The 18,770-nt window shown below is 48.6% G+C and overlaps 1 protein-coding gene across 1 annotated transcript in view; it reads left to right on the forward strand.

Annotated features, from left to right (window-relative positions):
* The first annotated feature begins 1,692 nt into the window (after window positions 1-1,692).
* Window positions 1,693-18,770, forward strand: part of LOC135883085 (flavin-containing monooxygenase 5-like) — a 31,487-nt gene continuing 14,409 nt past the window's right edge. Inside the window, exons 1-4 of the mRNA XM_065410123.1 lie at window positions 1,693-1,827; window positions 4,972-5,160; window positions 5,598-5,760; window positions 7,229-7,371. Of these exons, the coding sequence (XP_065266195.1) occupies window positions 1,693-1,827; window positions 4,972-5,160; window positions 5,598-5,760; window positions 7,229-7,371 (630 nt within the window). The remainder of the gene's footprint in view (window positions 1,828-4,971; window positions 5,161-5,597; window positions 5,761-7,228; window positions 7,372-18,770) is intronic.

Below are 18,770 nucleotides of genomic sequence, written 5' to 3' on the forward strand. Positions count from 1 at the left end.
CCCCCATCCTCCCACCTCTCTCAGTCCAGCCCCTATCCCCACGTCTGCTCCTCCAGGGGCTCCTCACCCCAATCTGTCCGTGCCCAGGCCTGGTGCAGGGAGGAGGGGTTGAGGCACTGTCCTGCCCCTGTTGCTCACAGTAGTGGAGGGGGAGGACAGGTGAGGTGGCCTGGAGCTGCGGGGGTCTTAGTTCCCCTCCAGTGAGAACATCTTTATGTTGCTGATGGGAGGGGGATGGGCCAAGAGCTCTGCTTGTAGCAGCGCTGGTTGGTCATTCTGCCCCAGGATGTGGGCAAGGGGGGACAGGCAGCCAATCGAGGGGGATTCCCCTGTGTCATGGCCAGACAGCTCCAGCCCCAGCCAATCCTAGCAGCATGCGGGGGTCCAGGGAGAGCCCTGCTGAGTGCAGCCACTGTAGGAGGCCAGTGGCAGGCACCAGCTGCTGCCAATGATGCTGGGGCAACTCTCCACACCTGGCCCTGCCAAGAGGGCATCTGTGCTGCTCCCTGCCTGTCTCACGCAAGGGGAGGCTCCCAACAAGTGCACACCCAGGGGCGACATCTCTGCATAAGAACATAAAAACGGCCATACTGACAGTGGCCCATGCCAGGTGCTTCAGAGGGAACAAACAGAACAGGTAATCATCAAGTGATCCATCCCCTGTCGCCCATTCCCAGCTTCTGGCAAACAGAGGCTAGGGACACCATCCCTGCCCACCCTGGCTAATAGCCATTGGTGGACCTATCCTCCATCCTCTACAGAGCAGTCCATGGGCTGAGCTGCACATCTTGTAGTACTTCCCAGCAGGAGACCCCCTCTGATTGGCTGCTTTGCCCACTGCCTTGCCTCCTGGGGAACAGCAGCCAATCAGAGCTGCTGAAGGAGGCAGGCAGAGCTCTCACACCTCCCCTTAGGAGCCCACACTGCACTCGCAGGTGGGGAGGAGGAGCAGAGAGCCCCAGCAGCTCTGCCTCCTACTCCCCATCCTGTGAGCAATAGGGATAGGACAGTGCCTCTGTACCCCACTCCTCCCCCCTTCAGCACCTGGCCTGGGCAGGCGGGGTAAAGAGCCCCCGGAGCAGCATGCAGAGCAGAGGTGTGGCTGGGGAGCAGAATTGAGTGGGACAGATTTGCTTGCAGGCTAGGGACACAATTGATGGGGGGTCAGAGAGGTGGAACAGATGTGGGGGCAGAATTGATGGGGGACTTGGAGGAGACAGGATTTCTTTGGGGGATGGGTGAACAATTAATTACAGGGTGAGGGGATGGGTAAATGGGGTGGCGGTGACAGAGCCCCCATTTTTTTCAGAATACTTTAAGCATGGTTAGATCGGGGAAACAAGCCCTTCATGGGGAGGGTGTGCAGGGGCTGACGTGTGGCAGGGTGGCTGCAGGAACCCTGTAAATCCTGTCTGCTAGTGTAGCAATTACTTTATTATGCAACTGAGCCAAGCTGCATTTCCAGCAAGAGAGAAGCCCAGGAGTAGTCCCACCCCTGCTCTGATCCTCCCTGCCCAGGAATTCAGTGCCTCAGATAGCCCAATCAGAGAGCAGCCCTGACTCAAGCTGCTCCTTCATTCAGAGTTGGCAAGCGATTGCGACTCCTCCAGCTCTGAACTGTGCCAAACGGGAATACGGCCTGAGGATCCCCCTCTCCCAGGTGGCTGGCAAAGTGCTCTGAGGCCGGACGGCATGGCACAGAAGAGAGTTGCAGTTATTGGAGCTGGCATTTGTGGACTGAGCTCTATTAAATGCTGCTTGGACGAGGGGCTGGAGCCCACCTGCTTCGAGAGAAGTGGCGACATTGGAGGGCTCTGGAGATTTGAGGTGGGTCTGAGTTTCTTTCAGTCCTGACTCGCTTGGTGGGGTGGAAATGAAAGTGTTTCCAGCCTTTCCCCCAGGAGAACATTCTCGACAAGCGTTTCTCTGCATGTCCAACCTCTGCTTAGCAGCAAAACAATGCAGGGCCAGTAGCCATGTGTCAGACTCCACCACAGCCTTACCGTGCTAGGGAGCTGTACAAACATCCCCAGCGCTGCTAACACCAGTTCAGCTGCGCTGCACTTAGCCCCCCCTGAGAGCCCCATCACAGCCGGTATAATCGGTGTGGCACTGAAAAGGGCTGTTGCAGCCAGAGCTCCACCTGCACCAGGTGCTGCTGAGCCGGTTCTAGCCATGGGGGAAGAGTTTGTATAAACACTCTCATAGAGGCCAGGCTTCAGGCTCCCCTAGGCCTGTGTGCACCTGCTACGGGCCTGACCCAAAGGCAATGGGAGTCTTTCCACTGACCCTGGGGGCTTTGGATCAGGCCCTTACCAATGTGTGAGGGAGCCTGTGGAGGTGTAACTAATATGCGCCAGGTCTGGAAGAAGGTGCGAGTTGAAGGAGACCCCCTCTGGCTTTAACATACATGGTCTACTGTGCTTCTGCTGCCCCCCTCCCTGCTCAGAGAAGTTTACTTCAGCTTAGACTCTCTGATGCCCAGTTTCCTCTGAGCTTTGCCCACAGTGATGTTTATGGTGAGTCAGGGCCGGCTCTAGGCACCAGCAAAGCAAGCAGTTGCTTGGGGCGGCAAATTTGCAGGGGCGCAAGAATCCAGCATGGGAGCTGAGAACCAACAGGGGGCCCTGGGAGCTGTAGTTCCTTGGTTAGCTCCCTGCCTATAGAGCCAGCCCTGGAGCAGGGAAAGAACTACATTTCCCAGCATTCCCTCGGCCGCAATTAACAGGAAAGGGAGGGGGAAGGAGTGGAACTGAAACCTCATGCTGCAGTTTCCTGTGAATGGTAGGGACAGAGCCAGCTCTAGGTTTTTTGCCGCCCCCCACCCCAGGCCTGGACTCTCCCCTGCCCACACCCCCGTGTTGCCCCAGCCCTGGACTCTCCCCTGCCCACACCCCCTGCTGCCCCAGCTCTGGTCCCCACCTGCACCCCCCTGCTGCCCCAGCCCTGGGCTCTCCCCCCACCCGCATCTCCTGCTGCCCCAGCCCTGGGCTCTTCTCCCCCCCCCTCACACCCCCTGCTGCCCCAGCTCTGCCCCCCACCTGCACCTCCTGCTGCCCTAGCCCTGGGCTCTCCCCCCCCCTCCCCGGCACCTCCTGCCGCCCCAGCCCTGGGCTCTCCCCCAAAGAAAGAATTGGGTGGACTAAATGGACAGTGCACCTCTCTATCTGAAGCCTAGCAAGGGAGATCCCACTAGAATTTAAAATGAAAAGTAAGGGAGGGGACGCTCTACTAGGACCTGGGCAGCTTTAGATACAGTACCAGGCACATAGGAGGATTTACACTTCTGAGCCATGGAAGCAGAAATTGACTTTTCTTTTCCAGATTTATCTAATATTCAGAAAGGGAATCTAGCACCTGCCTTCCAGATTTGAACACCCTCAAAATTCAGGAGTGCTCAAGCTCAATTTGGGCAGCTGTTACTTCATTTCCCCCAAATCAAATATACTGATCCACTGTAACTTGCTGTAGAAAAAGTAGAATAAATTGAGCAAGAAATGCTTCCCGGTGGTTATTAGGACTGGAATTGCTATTTTCAACAGCCATTGTTTTTTGTTTTGTTTTGTTTTTAGGTTTTTTTTTAGTTTTAGTTGTTTAAAAGGAAGACAGTAATATTGCATTGGCAAATTCCCCATAGAAACAAAGAATAGAACAAAAGAATAATAAAGGCACCTCAACTTTTCCTCATTTATGTAGGACAGTCTTATAATATGCATCCAGATATCCTTCAATCACACAAGCTGAAAATTGTTCCACTTTACTGCAGTTCTGTAACCATATGGGAACCAATCCTGTCTGTGTTCTGTACACATCCAAAATTCCTGCTGAATGATCCGCCCTGGGAGCGAGTTACCAGTGACCCAGGGCTGGGGCGGCAGGAGGGTGCAGTTGTGGGGCAGGGGGGGGGAGAGCCCAGGGCTGGGGGCGGGGGGGGGGGGGCAGCCAAAATTTTTTTTGCTTGGGGCAGCAAAAAACCTAGAGCCGGCCCTGTGGTGAGTTTTCCCTAGTAGTAAATAACCTAATGGAGTCTTAGTTCAGGCAGCGTCCACAGGGTTCTAACCCCCCAGGATTGTCCTGGAGTCTCCAGGAATTAAAGATTAATCTTTAATTAAAGATTATGTCTTGTGATGAAACCTGCAGGAATATATCCAACCAAAATTGGCAACCCTACATGTTCCTGTTGGGGCAGTGTCCCTGTTAAGCTGGTTGGGGCGAGGTATACACTTCACCAAGTTAGGCCTTGTCTTCACTGCTGGAAAAAGTGTGCGGTTTACCTCAGAGTAACAAACTTGAGGTAATAAAACAGTGAAGACCAGGAACTTTAGTTTTCCTAGGAGTTAAACAGCTCTTTGCCCCCTCCAGGGATTGAGTTAAACTCATGGCCAAAATAACATGCCTGGTCTTCACTAGGCATTTACCTAGAGAAAAAACTCAGGTACATTAGTCTCCCTGAGGTAAAAAAATTCACCTTTCATTGTTTCTACAGTCTCTTGGTCTTGCAGGTGATTTAGGCACCTGGCATAAAAGTCAAATAGTTAAGAAAATATAAGTTACGTTGAGAAGATGTGGTTTATCTCAGGAAGCACTATAATAAACCAGTGCCAGTAATTCTATATGCTAGAAAGGACTCTAGCCAGCCATCTATTTTTTATTATCCCTTCCTAAATTCACTGTGCTTTAGGTTTTCCTAGGATTCTTGCAAGTTCAAGGTGATCATATGATCTCCTTGTTCCTGCTGGTTTTATTTATCATCCCCATAGGGGATTTAAAGAACATTTAAAGAAATGTCATTCTGTGCTCACTGCACCCCAGGCTAATGTCACATGACAAAGACACACTCGAAAGATGACTGTCACCTCAGCTTCTGCAGACGGAGTCAGTAATTCTGGCTATTTAACTTGTAGAACTTTAGTTCTTTGGGAGTTCACATGCTTAATGTTACAATCCATAATGTTCTCCTGCTCCCTGCAGGAGAATCCCGAAGAGGGCAGGGCCAGCATCTACAGATCTGTCATCATCAACACCTCCAAGGAGATGATGTGCTTCAGTGACTTCCCCATCCCGGATGATTTCCCCAACTACATGCACCACTCCAAAATCATGAAGTATTTCCGCATGTATGCCGACCACTTCGACCTTCTGAAATACATTCGCTTCAAGGTGAGGAGAGCTGGCCCAGCGAGCAGGGATAGGGGAGAGAGAGAGAGAGCGCATGCACAGGTGTGCAAGATCCAGGTGAAATAATTCCCCCCCCCCCCCATGAGGAAACATCTCACACTCATGGAACAGGGAGAACCAGAGGAGCTGTTCTGGGACCTCCTTTCATCTGGGGGCTGCCTGGCGGAAGTTACAGCCCAGCTCCCAGGAGCTGCTGCAGCCCCATTCCCTGTGGGAGCCAGTGAGCCACAGAGGCCATGAGGCAAAACCCAGCAGAGCCCAGCTGGCCTCCTGCTGCTGATCCCAGCTGTGCGCTGGCCTTGTGCTGTCTGTCTGGGTTGCTGACTCAGGCATGGGGAGGAGGTTAGTGTCAGGGGCTCCGTTCCGAGGGAACGGATGAAATTCCCTGGTGCCAGCTCTGAGTGCCCTTTTCCTTCCAGACCACTGTGGTCAGTGTGACAAAATGCCCGGATTTCTCCAACACGGGCCAGTGGGACATTGTCACGGAGACTGCGGGGAAGCAGGAGTCAGCCGTCTTTGATGGGGTCATGGTTTGCACCGGCCATCACACCAACGCCCATCTGCCACTGGACTCCTTCCCAGGTAGGACGTGGAGTGCAAAACTAATTGGAATTAATTTGCAAACTGGACACCATCAGATTAGGCCTGAATAAAGATTGGGAGTGGTTGGGTCATTACAAAACCTAAACCTAATTTCCCCAATACTAATTTCGCCCTACTGTTACTCACACCTTCTTGTCAACTGTTTGAAATGGGCCACTCTCATTACCACTTCAAAAGTTATTTTTCCTCCCTTGGTATCCTGCTGTTAATTGATTTGTCTCGTTAGACTGACCTTACACTTGGTAAGGCAACTCCCGTCCTTTCATGTATTTATACTTGCTCCTGTATTTTCCACTCCATGCATCTGATGAAGTGGATTTTAGCCCACGAAATTTTATGCCCAAATAAATATGTTAGTCTCTAAGGTGCCACAAGGACTCCTCGTTGTTTTTGCTGATACAGACTAACACGGCTACCACTCTGAAACTAAACCCTTTATGTCTCTCTGCATCTCCATATGTTATGTTCTAGTTCCAGTCCCTCCATCCCCTCATGTGGCCTGGGACCAGAGGGGTTTCCTGATGGAGACGATGGCAGGTCTACAGAGGCTCCTAGTGGATGCCCTGTTCTGTCCTGGAGGACTGGACCCTGGAGGCAGCATTACAGCTGGTCAAAACTCAGAATTTCCATTTCACAGGAGATTTTGAAAATTAATAGTTTCACATTTCAATTATGACACAAACTGAAGGCTCTATGATCAAGGAAATAAAGTATTTCAATCATTACTAAATAGTACCTGCCCTTACCAATTTTAAAAATAACCGATTAAATGAATATGGAATATTTCAACCATGATGTCCTATTATGCAATATTACTATTGAGAATTTATGAAAGTAAAAATAATAAAATGAAAAATAAGAAGTTAAAAATTTGAAATGAAATTTCCAAATTCTGAAACAAAAGTTCCTTGGTACATGTGGTCACAAGGGTTAAAATGAAGATGGCACTTGCAGAGGTTATGAGCAAAGAAAAGCAAATCCAGAGCCAAATCCAGCTGCATATTAGACCCCCAGAGGAGTGTCATCCACAGCTCAGTTTCCTTGTGCAGTCCAGCTTTAAAGGTGACCTACAAAGTGGGAGGGGAAAACTCTTGGCTTCTGCCCTCGTTTGCTTCATTTCATTTAAAGTCCTGAAAGGCTTTTTAAAGATTATTTTTTTCTGCTTGTCACTTGCATTGGAAATCGAGGGGTCCCTGTCTACTCCTGGAGAACTCTGTGCTTGGCTGGAGAATAAGCAGGATGATGACATCACATGTACCAAGGAGGGCTTTTTACTGAGTTTTACACACTCATGGATTGTCTAACTGCTGTGTGTGTGTCACTCCTGCCCAGGGCACAAGGAATGCTGCAGACCCTTGCAGTCCTGCTATTCCCTTGAATCTCAGACCCCCAGGACAATACAGGAGGCATGGGACACACCCACAGCTGCTCCACTCCTTCTTTGCAGGGATCGAAAAGTTCAAAGGCCGCTACTTCCACAGCCGGGATTACAAGAAGCCCCAGGAGTTCTCGGGGAAGAGAGTCATTGTGATCGGCATTGGCAATTCGGGAACAGACCTGGCAGTGGAGCTCAGCCACACCGCAGATCAGGTTTGGTTTAGGGAATTTTACACCACTGAATGGTCAGAATGTTGTGGCTCGTCACTCTGTGACTTCAGCTGACTCAGCAGCCGAGTGCTCTTCCCCCTCGTGGCTACACTTCCCCTCCAGAGTGCAGCCATACTCGGGGCCCCAGCCCCTCTCCAATCCACACTGGGGAAATCTTCCACTTCCTGTGTTTGACCCCCATGTGGAATTCCCATTGATTTCAATGGTGTGCCAGCAGACTGGGCAATAGAGGGGAGCAGTGAGGAATGGGGAGCAGATCGGGAAGGCCCACCCATGCAGACTTGCTCAATCTGCTATGCTATCAAATTTGTACCCGCTCTGCTTTGCCTAGGGGGCCTGTCAGAGACATCAGGCCTACAGCCCACCCTGGGGGGATGCTGAATTGAGAATCCACACCTGCTGTGTTACAGGGGTTACCATCTGCTAAAACACCCCACAACCTGAGTGAGCAAGGCCAGCAAGCCTCTGAGTCGATGTTGCTCCCAACAAAAGGCCATTGAATTCCAGTTCTACTGGGGATGGAACGCGTGCCCCGGACACAGTTCATACCACCCACCCTCTTTGTGATCTGCAGGCACTTAATGGCAACTAGGGAGAAGGCATAGGCATTTCCTTACAGATATAGGCATTTGCTCACAAGTACATGCTTATGCTTATGACATGGTTTGTCAGGGCAAATGCCTGCCTCTAAGGTTATACCTGCCCTGCAATCAGAGGTGTGCCTGCAGTACAGTAGACATACCTCAGCTACCTTCTATCTAGCTAGAATAACTATAGCAGTGGAGCCACAGCAGCACAATTGTCTAGCTGCTTGAGTACATACCCGGGGTCCTAGATGGACTTGTACAGCCTGTGCTGCTATGGCTTCCCCGCTATTGTGATTTCAGCTAGCTAGATCAAAGCTAGATCAGGTATCTACATGTGTTGCAGTCACACCTGTGATTGCTGCATAGACATTACCCTTGAAGAAGACCCTGCTTGACCTCCTGCTCAGAACGTTGGTGTCTAGAGATGGCTCTCTGGCTTAGCTAGCTGAGCGGGTTGTGGCAAAAATGGTTCTACAGTCTCCTGAATCATAGAATCATAGACTATCAGGGTTGGAAGGGGCCTCAGGAGGTATCTAGTCCAACCCCCTGCTCAAAGCAGGACCAATTCCCAACTAAATCATACCAGCCAGGGCTTTGTCAAGCCTGACCTTAAAAACCTCTAAGGAAGGAGATTCCACCACCTCCCTAGGTAACACATTCCAGTGCTTCACCACTCGCCTAGTGAAAAAGTTTTTCCTAATATCCAACCTAAACCTCCCCCACTGCAACTTGAGACCATTACTCCTTGTTCTGTCATTTGCTACCACTGAGAACAGTCTAGATCCATCCTCTTTGGAACCCCCTTTCAGGTAGTTGAAAGCAGCTATCAAATCCCCCCTCATTCTTCTCTTCTGCAGACTAAACAATCCCAGTTCCCTCAGCCTCTCCTCATAAGTCATGTGCTCCAGCCCCCTAATCATTTTTGTTGCCCTCCGCTGTATCTTTCCAATTTTTCCACATCCTTCTTGTAGTGTGGGGCCCAAAACTGGACACAGTATTCCAGAAGAGGCCTCACCAATGTTGAATAGAGGGAAATGATCACATCCCTTGATCTGCTGGCAATGCCCCCACTTATACAGTCCAAAATGCCGTTAGCCTTCTTAGCAACAAGGGCACACTGTTGACTCATATCCAGCTTCTCGTCCACTGTAACCCCTAGGTCCTTTTCTGCAGAATTGGTGCCTACCCATTTGGTCCCTAGTCTGTAGCAGTGCCTGGGATTCTTCCGTCCTAAGTGCAGGATTCTGCATTTGTCCTTGTTGAACCTCAGATTTCTGATCACTTTCCCCTCCTCTAAGTGCTTCAGAATTGATTCCTTGAGGACCTGCTCCATGATTTTTCCAGGGACTGAGGTGAGGCTGACTGGCCTGTAGTTCCCCGGATCCTCCTTCTTCCCTTTTTTAAAGATGGGCACTACATTAGCATTTTTCCAGTCATCCGGGACCTCCCCCAATCGCCATGAGTTTTCAAAGTTTCCCTTAACTGCATGTGTCTGGGCTCAGGCCCAGGGATGTTATGAACCCTGCATTTATTTCTTGGCCTAATTAATCACTCCTGGCAATGGACAACAGTCAGCTGTCAGCACTGATATTTCTAGATCTGCCCGCTGTGTGATGCTATTGGGGAGGAGTTGACGTCTCTGCAGATTTTGGGATAGGTGGAAGATAGCCTCTTCAGTGACTGAGTTGTTTCCTCCCTGCCCTGGGGTCTCTAATATGGCCCACCCTTAATCAAGCAGAACTAATTGCACTGCATTTGGGAGTTCTGGTGGCCGGACACATGCCTTTGACATGCATCTGAATTGGAGCAAAGGTCAGTGTGTTTTTTCAGACAGCAGAAAGTGCTATGGGATGACATGACTGACAAATGCCATGATCCTTGTAGATTTATCGTCTCTCATATGCCATCGAAATGTCGATTCTGTGTTGCCCCTCATTCTTGGGAGGAGTTCCCCATAGTCATCTGCAAAGCCACCTCATTGTCCTCCTTAAAACTTGCCTTTGTTGTTAACTTTACAAACAACTTGACAATGGTTACAGAGGAACTCCTGCAGGAAGTGTACAGATGCCACACCTCCTGTACACTCTTTATCCATCTTTGGTTTCTTTTGACACTCTTCCTGATTGAGGCAGAAACAAAGGAGCCCAGGACAAGGCAGTCAGAGGCTGCAGCCAGACTGTAGCAGGGAGTTTTGTTTCCTCATTTCAGTACATATAGTTTCCATTCTTAAGAAAGGGTTCATTCTGAAAATGATCTGCCTATCAGTAAGGTACAACATGGGATCAGGACTGGATGGCATAGGGTGCTGGGGTTGGTGCCAGTGCAGAGCTTGTGCACTGCTACAGAGCTTGTGCAACTGCAATGAACTTCCCCACCAGCCCTGACAATCAGGGGAAATGCTGAATGTGCCTGGAAAAGGTTCAAACAGCAGGTTGAGCTGTCTAGGAAAGCCACAGGAGCAAATAAACTGGACGATGAGCAAAAGATTCCTCTGCCCTTAACAGTGGCAGGCACAGAAGCTGTAGATGTCTACGATGCATTCCATACAGATGATGGCTGGGAAAGAGAGGAAAGCTTTGCAGAAATAATGAAAATGTTTGAAGATCATTGTGTCCTTAGAAAAAAATATTACTTACGGAAAATCTATGTTCAGGATGAGGACAATGAATGAAGGGGAAACAGCAGAGTTTGTCACAGACTTGAAACTAAGAAGTCAGTGCTGCGAATATGGAATATTAAAAGACTCTCTCATTAAAGACCAGATTGTCCTGGAGTGTAACAATAAAAAAGTCTGTGAAGAGTTAAAGGCAGATGGACCTGAGTCTGACACTAGAAAGGGCAACAGGAGTTCCTCATAAATATCCACAAAGAGCACTGCCTATCACACTGACCAGTATTGCCTCATTGTCTACTTGTACTCACTCCCATGTCTGTCGATATCCATCCGTGGTCTCTTGTCTTATATTTAGATTGTAAGACCCTTAGGGCAGGGACTGTCCTTTTGTTCTGTGTTTGTTCTGCACCAACCACAACGGAGCCCTGATCTATGACTAGGGCTCTGAAGCACTAAAGTAACACAAATAATAATAATAATAGAATATGTACATGCCAAGCAGCAGAACACACCGAAACACAAATGAAAAGCCGGAGGCACACATCATATGTTTGTGAGTACCATAGCTAAACCAGCAATGGAAAAATTCGTGGAAATTAAGTCAGCTAAGGACAGAAACATGGAAAGCAAGAAACAATGCCAGCAATGTGGCAGCCAGCATGAGTATAGCAAATTAACAGCATTCGGGCAGATATGCAGAATCTGTAATGAACCTAACCATTATGCTAAAATGTGCAGAGAAAGCAGGAAAGTACAGAAAAGGATTCCTGAAGTAGATTCATAGATGCCAAGGCCAGAAGAGACCATTGTAATCATCAAGTCTGACCTCCTGTACAACACAGGCCAGAGAATTTCACCAACCGCCTAGAACAGAGCTTTCAGAGAAACATTCACTCTTGATTTAAAAGTTGTCAGGGATGGAGAATCCACCACAATCCTTGGTAAATTGTTCCAGTGGTTAATTACTCTCACCGTTAAAAAAATTTAATCTCATTTCCAGTCTGAATTTGTCTAGCTTCAACTTCCAGTCATTGGATTGTATTATATCTTTCTCTGTTAGATCGAAGAACCCCTTATTAAATATTTTTTCTCCATGTAGATATTTATAGACTGTAATCAAGTCACCCCTTAATCTTCTCTTTGTTAAATTAAATAGATTGCGCTCTTTGAGTCTATCACTATAAGGCAGGTTTTCTAACCCTTTAATCATTCTCATGGCTCTTCTCTGAACCGTCTCCAATTTATCAGCCTCCTTCCTGAATTGTGGGCACCAGAACTACACCTAGGATTCCAGCAGCAGTTGCACCAGTGCCAAATATAAAGGTAAAATAACCTCTCTACTCCTACTCAAGATTCCTGTTTATGCATCCCAGAATCTCATTAGCTCTTTTGGCCACAGCGTCGCACTGGGAGCTCATGTTCAGCAGTTTATCCACCACCACACCCAAATCTTTTTCAGAGTCACTGTTTCCCTGGATAGAGTCCCCCACCCTGTAAGTGGCCTACATTTTTTGTTCCTATATTTATACATTTACATTCAGCTGTATTAAACTCATACTGTTTGCTTGCACCCAGTTTACCAAGTGATCCAGATCACTTTGTATCAGTGACCTGTCCTCTTCATTATTTGCCACTTCCCCAATTTTTGTGTCATCTTCAAACTTTATCAGTGATGATTTTAGGTTTCCTTCCACGTCATTAATAAAAATGTTAAAAATTGCATAAGGCCAAGAACTGATCTCTGTGGGATCCTACTGGAAACACACCCACTCAATGACGATTCACCATTTACAGTTACTGAGACCTATCAGCTAGCCAGTTTTTAATCCTTTTAATGTGTACCATGTTAATTTTATATCGTCTAATTTTTTAATCAAAATGCCATGCAGTACAAACACCTCAGAGAAGTCTAAGTATGTTATGTCAACCCTATTACCTTTATCAACCAAATTTGTAATCCCATCAAAATAAGATATCAAGTTAGTTTGACAGGATCTGTTTTCCATACACCCATGTTGATTTGCATTAATTACATTACCCTCCTTCAATTCTTTAATAATCGAGTCCCATGTCAGGCTATAATTATCCAGGTCATCCCATTTACCCTTTCTAAAAATTGGCATAACATTAGCTTTCTTCCAGTCTTTGGGAACTTGCCCAGTGCTGCAAGACTTATTGAAAATCAACATTACTGGAGCAGTGAGCTCCTCAGCCAGCTCTTTTAAAACTCTTAGATGCAAGTTATCTGACCTGCTGATTTAAAAATGTCTAACTTTCATGGCTTTTGTTTACATCGTCCAGATATACTAGTGGAATAGAAAGAATGTTATAATCACCATATAATGAGACTATATAATCTGAAGAAGAAGATCTATTCTTAAAAACAGTAATGGAAGAGGCTGAAAACTCAAAAGATTGGCTAATTAAAATGTGCACAAATGGCACTTATATGTAAGACAGCACGTTTGTCACGGAGGTCACGGATTCCATGACTTTCTGGGACCTCCATGACTTCTGCAGCGGTGGTGCGGCTGGCCCAAGGGCCATCTGAGCAGCTCAGGCAACTCCTGGGCCAGTTGCACTGGCTGCTGCTGGGGCAGTCTCAGGCCACCGCACCCCTCTCCCCCAGCAGCAGCAGGAGTTTGGGTGTAGGAGGGGGCTCAGGGCTGGGGGTTGGGGCATGGGACAGGGTAAGGGCTCTGGACGTCACTTACCTTCGGGAGGGGGGTTCCCCGGAAGCGGCAACATCCCACTCCCTCAGCTCTTAGGCGGAGGCTCAGCCAGGCACCTCTGCGCACTGCTTCCGGCCTGTAGGCACCATCCCTGCGGAGCCGGCACTTGGGGCGGAGGCAGTGCACAGAGCTGCCTGGCCACACCTCTGCCTAGGAAATGAGGGAGGGGGATGTTGCTGCTTCCGGGGAGGCACAGAGCCAGGTAGGGAGCCTGCCAGCCCTGCCAACTCCCCCCCTCCCCAGCACCCGTGGTGCCCCCGGGCCGCCCCCCTCCCCAGCACCCACAGCACCCCTGGGCCACCCCCCCTCCCCCCACCAAGATATAGTTAGGGGTATATAGTACAAGTCACGGACAGGTCACGGGTCATGAATTTTTGTTTACTGCATGTGACCTATCCATGACTTTTACTAAAAATACCCGTGACTAAAATGTAGCCTTACTTATAGGACATACAGGATAGACACTGGGGCATAATTAAATGTAGTAACAGAAACTGAAATAGAAAGACGTAAGCAGACCATAAAAGTGGAAGCGTCAAAAGTGTCTGTGAAAAACTATAATGGAGGAACAATTCCAGTGTTGGGAGAGTGCATGCTGACACTTAAATACAAAGGGAAGATGATAAAACAAGAGTTTGTGGTGGTACATAGAGGCAAGCAACCAGTCTTCGGCCTACACATGTGTAAGGGGCTTGGTCTCATTATGAGGCTGTATGCCACAGAGAGACAGAAGGACAATAAGAACTGGATATGAAAGTATTAATAGCATCATATAACGATGTATCCACAGGAAATGGGTGCCTTCCACTAACATACAAGATAAGGTTAAGAGAAGATACAGAGACAGTGGTATATGCTACATGAAAAGTTCCACAATTTTTAAGAAAGATACTAGAAGAAGAGATCACAGACTTTAAGGCCAGCAGGGACTATCATGATCATCTAGTTGGACCTCTTGCACATTCCAGGCCAGAGAACCTCACCCACCCACTCCTGTAATAGACCCCTAACCTCTGGCTGAGTTACTGAAATCCTCAAATAATGATTTAAAGACTTCAAGTCATAGAGAATCCACCATTTACTCTAGTTCAAACCAGCAAGTGACCTGTGCCCCATGCTCCAGAGGAATGTGAAAGACCCTCAGGATCTCTGCCAATCTGACCTGGGGGAAAATTCCTTCCCTACCCCAAATATGGTGATCAGTTAGATCCTGAGCATGTTGGTGAGACCCACCAGCCAGACACCTGGGAAAGAATTCTCTGAAGTGACTCAGAGCCCTCCCCATCTAGTGTCCCATCTCCAGCCGTTGGGGATTTTTGCTACTAGCAGTTGCAGATTGGTTACATGCCACTATAGGCAGTCCCATCATATGATCCCCTTCATAAACTTATCAGGCTCAGTATTTTTTTTACCCTCCTTCTCCCCCCCACCGCTCCCCTTGGGAGGCTGTTACAGAACTTCACTCCTCTGATGGCTAGAAAACGTCATCTAATTTTAAGCCTAAACTTGTTGACGGCCAGTTTATATCCATTTGTTCTTGTGTCAACACTGGCACTGAACTTAAATAACTCCTCTCCCTCCCTGGTGTTTATCCCTCAAATGTATTTATAGACCACAAAGCTATCTCCCATCAGCCTTCGTTTGCTTAGGCTAAACAAGCCAAGCTCCTTGAGTCTCCTATCATAAGGCAGGTTTTCCATTCGTTGGATAATCCTAGCAGCCCTTTTCTGCATCTCTGCATCTCATGGAAGATGGTATTATTTGGAGAATAGAAGACAATCAGATTGGGATCAGTCCTTAGAAATCACAGAGAAAAAAGGAGGGGGACCACGGCTGTGCATGGACCTTAAGGAGCTGAACAAAAACATAAAAAGAGAACATTTCTACTTGCCCACAAGAAGTAAAATATTGTCAGAGATGGCAGGAGCCAAATTCTTCAGCAAATTAGATGCATCATCAGGATTTTGGCAGATCCCCTTGGACACAGAGCTCCAAGATCATAGAATCATAGAATATTAGGGTTGGAAGAGACCTCAGGAGGTCATCTAGTCCAACCCCCTACTCAAAGCAGGACCAACACCAACTAAATCATCCCAGCCAAGGTTTTGTCAAGCCGGGCCTTAAAAACCTCTAAGGATGGAGATTCCACCACCTCCCCAGGTAACCCATTCCAGTGCTTCACCACCCTCCTAGTGAAACAATGTTTCCTAATATCCAACCTAGACCTCCCGCACTGCAACTTGAGACCATTGCTTTTTGTTCTGTCATCTGCCACCACAGACAACAGCCGAGCTCCATCCTCTTTGGAACCCCCCTTCAGGTAGTTGAAGGCTGCTATCAAATCCCTCCTCACTCTTAATTTCTGCAGACTAAATACCCCCAGTTCCCTCAGCCTCTCCTCGTAAGTCATGTGCCCCAGCCCCCTAATCATTTTCGTTGCCCTCCGCTGAACTCTCCAATTTGTCCACATCCCTTCTGTAGTGGGGGGACCAAAACTGGACACAATATTCTAGGTGTGGCCTCACCAGTGCCGAATAGAGGGGAATAATCACTTCCCTCGATCTGCTGGCAACGCTCCTACTAATACATCCCAATATGCTGTTAGCCTTCTTGGCAACAAGGGCACACTACTGACTCATATCCAGCTTCTCATCCACTGTAATCCCCAGATCCTTTTCTGCAGAACTGCTGTTTAGCCAGTTGGTTCCCAGCCTGTAGCGGTGCATGGGATTCTTTCTTCCTAAGTGCAGGACTCTGCACTTGTCCTTGTTAAACCTCATCAGATTTCTTTTGGCCCAATCCTCCAATTTGTCTAGGTCACTCTGGACCCTATCCCTACCCTCCAACGTATCTACCTCTTCCCTCAGCTTAGTGTCATCTGCAAACTTACTGACTTGTACTTTCAACACACCATTTGGTAGATACTGCTTCCTAAGACTTCCTTTCAGAATATGTTTGCCTGCAGAACATGAGCCAGATGTGAGAGGCCCTAGGAGGTGTGAAAGTGTAGCCTGAGGGCACAATAATTTGGGCAGCACTGCTGTTGAATATCAGGAACAAGTGAAGAGAGTATTGGAAATTGTGAGAGCAAATAACCTTAAACTGAATTAAGGCAAATGTCAATTTCAAATCATGGAGATAACATACCTGGGAGGACAGAGTGACCTCAAAGGGAGTGTTGCCCAATGAAACAAAGATTTGGACAATACTGAACATGTCAAGACCTGAAGATATAAATAATAATATGTGGAGATATACCTATCTCATAGAACTGGAAGGAACCCCAAAGGGTCATCAAGTCCAGCCCCCTGCCTTCACTAGCAGAGGCAAGTACTGATTTTGCTCCAGATCCCTACGTGGACCCCTCAAGGATTGAACTCACAACCCTGGCTTTAGCAAGCCAATGCTCAAACCACTGAGCTGTCCCTCCCCCATTAAAAAAGGGAATAAAAAGATAAAAAAGGGAATTCAAAGGCTGCTAGGAACTATGCCAGCAAGTTCATGCCTAACTATGTAGCTTCCACAACTCACCTAAGACACCTCCGCCACAAGGTCACTGAATGAGCATGGATGCCAGAACATGAAAACCCATTCTGATATCAGCCCCAGTGCTGCAATTTTTTGATCCATTGAAAGCATCAAACTCTCCACAGATGCCTTGAAAAGAGGGTGGGAGCAGTACTATTACAGTGTCATAGAACTGGTTGTGTCTCCTGTGCCTCAAGGGATATGACAGCTGCAGTGATTTTCTCAATGCTTCAAAGCAGAAACTGATCACAAACATAGCTACCCCTCTGAAACTACTGATTGCGATTCACAAAAGGAACTTTGCGAAGAACCACTGAGACTGGGGCTGCTTTTGAAAATACAGAATTATGTGTGGCAGAGCACCAGCTTTGCCTCGCGAGGTCCTGCACTTCTGGGCGGTTAGGGTTTGCCTCAGAGGTTTGCTGTGACCCTCAATGTAGCCTCTCTCCCCTCCTAGAGAGGAGGGTTACAGCTTACTGAGTCACCTTCATCATCGGCCAGTCAATGAGTTTGGTGTAAGAACCCTCTTTAGTCCCCGTCTTCCTTCTGCAGGAGGGGGCTCCCCGCCCACCCTACACCCCAGGCCCTCCGGACCTTTTCATCAGGCCCCTGCCCCATGGCCCCACCCAGCCATCCCACCCCTTCACCATGAGCTGGCTGAATGAACTGCAGCCGGCTCGTTTCCAGACCGTGCCAAGGAAACATCTGTATATGCTCATGCTCCACACCCTTCATGTCCTCACCCTCACGTCCCGTCCCGTCACGACATGGCGGGACCTCCTACCACCTCTGGAGAGTGAGGAACCCCGGTGGGCCAGCCTATATTCCACCCTGGTCCCGAAGCCTGCTGGGGATATTAGTTGGGGGCCCCTTCACAGAGCCGTGAGCACGGGCGTCTTCTTGGCGTGGTTGACCCCCGTGCCGGACACCTGCCCCTTCTGCAGCATGAAGGAGACCCTGGCACACGTGTATCTAGAGTGCACCAGGTTGCAGCCCCTATTCCGGCTCCTCTTAAACATCCTGTTACATTTTTGGCTGCACTTTTCCCCTCACCTCCTTATCTATGCACTCCCTATCCATGGCCCCACCAAGTCGCGGGACCTCCTAGTCAACCTCCTCCTAGCACTAACCAAAATGGCCATCTACAAGACCAGAGAGAGGAGGTTGGCTGATGGGGTTTCCTGAGACTGCGGGGCCTATTTCTGATCTTCCACCCATTCATGCATCCAGGTGGAGTTCTTCTGGGTGGTGTTTGCTGGCTCCCTTGACACTTTTGAGGAGCAGTGGGCACTGTCCGGGGTTCTCTGCTCGGTGTCCCCATCAGGTTCCCTTCGTTTCGCTCTGTGACCTCACTCCTGTCTCTGTTATATCTTTAGTTGTCCTCCGTAATTAATTGAGATCCCGGACTTTCTAGATCCTCCCCTTAGGCTGGGGGAGGTCCTTTAGCAGTGGACTTCCACCCACCCACTTTCCAGATCCCAACAGGACCAGACTCCTGCACCCAACCGCACTGGGTCTGTCACACATGTAACCTTTGAGTTCCAACCCAGACACCACATAGTAATGGCTAGGGCCCTACCAAATTCATGACCCATTTTGGTCAATTTCATGGTCATGTGATTTTAAAAATCGTAAATTTCATGATCTCAGCTATTTAAATCTGAAATTTCATGGTGTTGTAATTGTAGGGATCCTGACCCAAAAAGGAAATGTGAAGGGGGGTTGTGGTACCCTACCCTTACTTCTGCACTGCTGCTGGCAGCGGCGCTGCCTTCAGAGCTGGACAGCTAGTGAGCGGTGGCTGCTGGCTCGGAGCCAAGCTCTGAAGGCAGAGCCGCTGCCAGCAGCAGCACAGAAGTAAGGATGGCCTGGTATGGTATTACCACCCTTACTTCTGCGCTGCTGCCTGAAGAGCTGGGC

The sequence above is a fragment of the Emys orbicularis genome, chromosome 8 (assembly GCF_028017835.1).
Source record: "Emys orbicularis isolate rEmyOrb1 chromosome 8, rEmyOrb1.hap1, whole genome shotgun sequence".
NCBI classification, from domain to species: domain Eukaryota; kingdom Metazoa; phylum Chordata; order Testudines; family Emydidae; genus Emys; species Emys orbicularis.